Source organism: Magnolia sinica, chromosome 17, assembly GCF_029962835.1.
Source record: "Magnolia sinica isolate HGM2019 chromosome 17, MsV1, whole genome shotgun sequence".
Lineage (NCBI taxonomy): Eukaryota > Viridiplantae > Streptophyta > Magnoliopsida > Magnoliales > Magnoliaceae > Magnolia > Magnolia sinica.
The window spans coordinates 24,394,517-24,399,293 of NC_080589.1; the positions used below are offsets into that span (position 1 = coordinate 24,394,517).

Here is a 4,777-nt window from a genome sequence, read left to right on the forward strand (position 1 = left end):
AAGTGCCACGTGTGTGGATAATAAATCACCACCATTTTCAAAATGGAGTAAATATATTGGTACTAACTCTTGTATCCAAACAGGTCCCAAACACATCCAAACAGCACAGATTACCCATTTCTCCGAACCTCCCAATCTTTCTAGAAATCCCTTCCTCCAAAACGGCTGCTAAAGCTGCAAACAGCATTCAGAATTTACTCAGGTAAGCTTACCAAACACACCTCTAGCAATTTCCATCAAAATCAAACAAAACTCTTCTATTTCACACTCATTTTAGGAATCTCCAACAAAACCCAATACAGAAATCCCTAATTCCAATCCCCTTCTATTTCACACTCATTTTAGGAATATCCAACAAAACCCAATACAGAAATCCCTAATTCCACCCACCCCACCCCCCCGCCCCCCACACTCATTTTAGGAATCTCCAACAAAACCCAATACAGAAATCCCTAATTCCACCCACCCCATTCCCCGCCCCCAAAAAAAAAATGTCATTCTCCAAAATCACCTCTAATGTCTTCTTCGCATTCGCCGTCTTCTTATCACTGCTATTACTAGTTTTAGCTTTCTTTCAATCCAATAACGGCGTCAGCAGCTTCCGTAATCGGAGACTCGCATCGAGCTCGGACTGTCCCATGAATTTCAGCGTCCTTCGTAAATTCCTTGACACCTCCCAAAATGGCCGCACCGCGAACGTTTCTTTGGACTGCCAGTACGCGCTCCAAGGCATCCACCTGGTGCAGGCCGAGTATCTCCGCACCGATGGCCTGTTCGTCCCGCCTCTGTCTACCGCCGAGTCTTGTTGGGATTCGTATCAGGATCTGGTTAAAGATTTCATTTCTGATTTCGACGTGCGGTCTGTTTGTGGGTTTGAGACTTCTTGGATTGCACAGGGGTGCATGAATATCACAACCCGGTCTCAATTTGAGTCGTTGGTCCCGGAGTCGTCACTGCAAGATGTCCGTCGTGCCTGTAATCAGTCGCTTTTGAACAATTCGCCGTGTGCGTCCTGTACGACGAGCCTGTCACGGCTCAAGGCGTCGTATCTCACTGGCCCGGATGTCGGGAATGTCTCGGATTGTTCGGCGTACCCATTCATCTATGCCGCCGGTTCGGTCAACTCTTTCGGGCCCACTGATGGCGGGACTGCGGTGTGTTTGTTCCTCCTTCAGTCTTCATCGTCTTCTTCGGGTGGGAAAGGCAAAAAGGGTCTTGTTTTTGGAGTTGTGGTGGGTTGTGTCGTTGGGTTGTCGGTGGCGGTTCTTGGGGTTTGGTTTTTGTGGAGAAAAAGATGTGGGAAATGGAGAATGAGGAAGAAGAAGTCTGTTCAGGTTGAGATGAGTTCGATTTCTGGGTTGGATTCCATTGGTGCTAGTACGACCCTGGTTAGATTCACGTTTGAAGAAGTCAAAGCGGCGACAAGGAATTTCTCAAGAGATAATATAATTGGGAAGGGTGGGTACGGGAATGTTTATAGGGGCATCTTGTCGAATGGGTCGGAAGTTGCTTTGAAGAGGTTCAAGAACTGCTCAGCCGCGGGAGATGCAAACTTTTCACATGAGGTGGAGGTTATTGCTAGTGTTAGGCATGTCAATCTTGTTGCATTGAGAGGTTATTGTACCGCTACGACTTCTTTTGAGGGTCATCAGAGGATAATTGTGTGTGATTTGATGTGTAATGGGAGTCTTTACGATCATTTATTTGGGTCGTCGGATGAGAAGAAGTTAAGTTGGCCAATTCGTCAGAAGATTGCAATTGGGACTGCGCGTGGGTTAGCCTACTTGCATTACGGGGCGCAGCCAGCCATAATACATAGAGATATCAAGGCTAGTAATATTCTCTTGGATGAGAACTTTGAGGCCAAGGTTGCAGATTTTGGCCTTGCCAAGTTCACACCGGAGGGAATGACTCATCTAAGTACGAGGGTGGCAGGGACTCTGGGTTATGTTGCACCTGAATATGCTTTGTACGGGCAGCTGACGGAGAGGAGTGATGTTTACAGTTTTGGGGTTGTGCTACTGGAGATTTTGAGTGGGAAGAAGGCGCTCATTTCCATGACTGAGAGCCAGACGTGGCTTGTGACAGATTGGGCTTGGTCGCTTGTGCGGAAAGGGAGAGCATTGGATGTCATCGAAGAGGGTATGGCAGATTTGGGCCCAAGGGAAGTCTTGGAGAAGTATGTATTAGTTGCGGTTCTTTCTTCTCATCCGCAGTTGCATGCTAGGCCAACGATGGATCAGATTGTGAAGATATTGGAAACTGACTTGCCGGTCCCATCGATCCCAGAACGGCCCATTTCTCTTGTTGCGAACCTGGATGACATTGAGAGATCGGTGAGCAGTAGTAGTGGCTCAGGGCATCTATCTAGTTCTGCTGGTTACCAGCCATTTACCTTTGAGAACAACAATCCAAGTTCAGATTCTAGATAGGAGCAGTTGCCACTACATCTGAAGATAATCGAGTGGAAGTTAGATGAAAGGATATAACGGATGATCGTAAGACTTGAATTGCACTTGCTTCCCCTTCTGGTGGGAACATGCTTCCATTTTTGGATTTAGATTTAAATAGTCCATTTCCTCAAAAAAGAATCAAATGACCCACTGTTTTAAAGTGATATCTTATTCTTTTGGATTAAAGAGAAGTATCATGTATATAGTATATGTATTTCTTTTCATTCAAAGACTTTCATTTAAATTTAATTTTTTTCTTGTTCAATCTATATGTTGAATTTCAAAACTTGATGACTAAGGGTTGTAACTTGTAAGAGTGCTAGCCCTATACTTTAGTTATTAGTTTCATTTTGAGAGCTTGATGTACAGTCGCTTGAGAACAATTCGCCATGCCTGTCCTGCATGACGGGCCTGTCGCGGCTCCAGGCGTCATACCTCACCAGCCCAGAGGTCAGGAACGTCTCGGACTCTGTGGCGTATCTCCATCTATGCTGCCGGCTTTGTCAACTCGTTCAGGCCCGCTAATGGTGGGACCAGGCTGTGTTTGTTCCTCCTCGGGACTTCATGGTCTTGTTCAGGCGAGAAAGGCAAAAAGGGTTGCCTTTCAAGTTGTGGCGGGCTGTGTTGTTGGGTTGTTGTGGGCGGTTCTTGGGATTTTGCTTTTGCAGAGAAAACGATGCGGGAAATGGAAAATGAGAAAAAAGAAGTTTGCTAAGGTTGAGACGAGTCTGGCTTATGGGTTGGATTCCATTTTTGCTAGTGTGACTTTGGTTAGATTCACGGTTGAAGAAATCAAAGCAGCGACAAGGAATTTCTCAAGAGATAATATAATTGGGAAGGGCAGGTACAGGAATGTTTATATATAGGGGCATCTTGGCGAATGGTTCGGAAGTTCCTTTGAAGAGGTTCAAGAACTGCTAAGCTGCGGGAGATGCAAACTTTGCACATGAGATGGAGGTCATTGCTAGTGTTATACATTTCAATCTTGTTGCATTTGAGACGTTATTGTACTGCAACGACTTCTTGCGTGGATCATCAGAGGATAATTGTCTATGATTTGATGCGTAATGGAAGTCTTTACGATAATTTATTGGGGTCGAACTAAGTTGGTTGATCGATTCATCAGAAGATGACGAAGATTGCAATTGGGACTGCACATGGGTTGGCCTACCTGCATTACAGGGACCAGCTGGCCATAATACATAGAGATATCCAGGCTAGTAATAATCTCTTGGATGAGAACTTTGAGCCCAAGGTGGCAGATTTTGGCCTTGCCAAGTTCATGCTGGATGAGATGACTCATCTGAGTACTAGGGTGGCAGGGATTCTGGGTTATGTTGCGCCTGAATATGCTTTGTACAGGGAGCTGACGGAGAAGAGTGACATTTACAGTTTTGGGGTTGTGCTACTGGAGTTTTTGAGCAGGAAGAAGGCACTCGTTTCGATGAGCGAGGGCCAGAAGTGGCCTGTGACAGATTGGGCTTGTTCCCTTGTGCGGAAAGGAAGAGCGTTGGATGTTGTTGAAGATTGTATGGTGGAGTTGGGCCCAAGAAGTCTTGGAGAAATATGTATTAGTTGTGGTTCTTTCTTCTCATCTGCAGTTGCATGCTAGGCCAACGATGGATTGGATTGTGAAGATATTGGAAACTGACTTGCCGGTCCCATCAATCCCGGAACGGGCCATTCTCTTGTAGTGAACCTGGATGACATGAGAGATCGGTGAGCAGTAGTGGCTCAGGGCATCTATCTAGTTGCTCTGGTTTCCAGCCATTTACCTTTGATAATGACAATCCAAGTTCACATTTTAAATAAAAGTACCGGTCGCCACTCCATCTGAAGATAACCGAGTGGTAGTTAGATAAGGGATCTAACGGATGATAACACGACTCCAGCTGCACTTGCTTCCCCTTCTGGTACGAATATGCTTCCATTTGTGGATTTAGAATCTAAATAGTCCGTTTCCTCAAATAAGAATCAAATGACCCACTGTTGTAAAATGATACCTTATTCTTTTGGACTGAAGAGATGGTTCATGTATGTGGGATATGTATTTCTTTCCATTCAAAGACTTGCTTCTAAATATTTGTTTTTTCTACGTCAATCTTTTTTTTTGAATTTCAGAACTCAATGACCAAGGGTTGTAAGAGTGTTAGTCCTATACTACCATCATTAGTTTCACTTTCATAGCTTGATGTACAATCGCTCGAGAAGAATTCGCCATGCATATCCTGCACGATGAGCCTGTCTCGGCTCTAGGCGTTTTACCTCACCAGCTCAGAGGTTGGGAATGTCTTGGACTGTGCAGGGTGTCCGTTCATCTATGC

The 4,777-nt window shown here is 45.2% G+C and overlaps 1 protein-coding gene and 1 pseudogene across 1 annotated transcript; both read left to right on the top strand.

The window, feature by feature from the left end:
- The first annotated feature begins 491 nt into the window (after positions 1-491).
- LOC131230778 (probable LRR receptor-like serine/threonine-protein kinase RKF3) lies at positions 492-2,617 on the top strand. The gene has a single exon (XM_058226745.1). It carries the CDS (start codon positions 492-494, stop codon positions 2,430-2,432), a length of 1,941 nt encoding a protein of 646 aa, XP_058082728.1. The 3' UTR covers positions 2,433-2,617.
- Positions 2,618-2,842: 225 nt separating this feature from the next.
- On the top strand, positions 2,843-4,554 carry LOC131230777 (probable LRR receptor-like serine/threonine-protein kinase RKF3; annotated as a pseudogene).
- Positions 4,555-4,777: the final 223 nt, after the last annotated feature.

Bases quoted from the DNA above. Each gene is read 5' to 3' on its own strand.
- LOC131230778 (XM_058226745.1), top strand. From the start codon at position 492: ATGTCATTCTCCAAAATCACCTCTAATGTCTTCTTCGCATTCGCCGTC.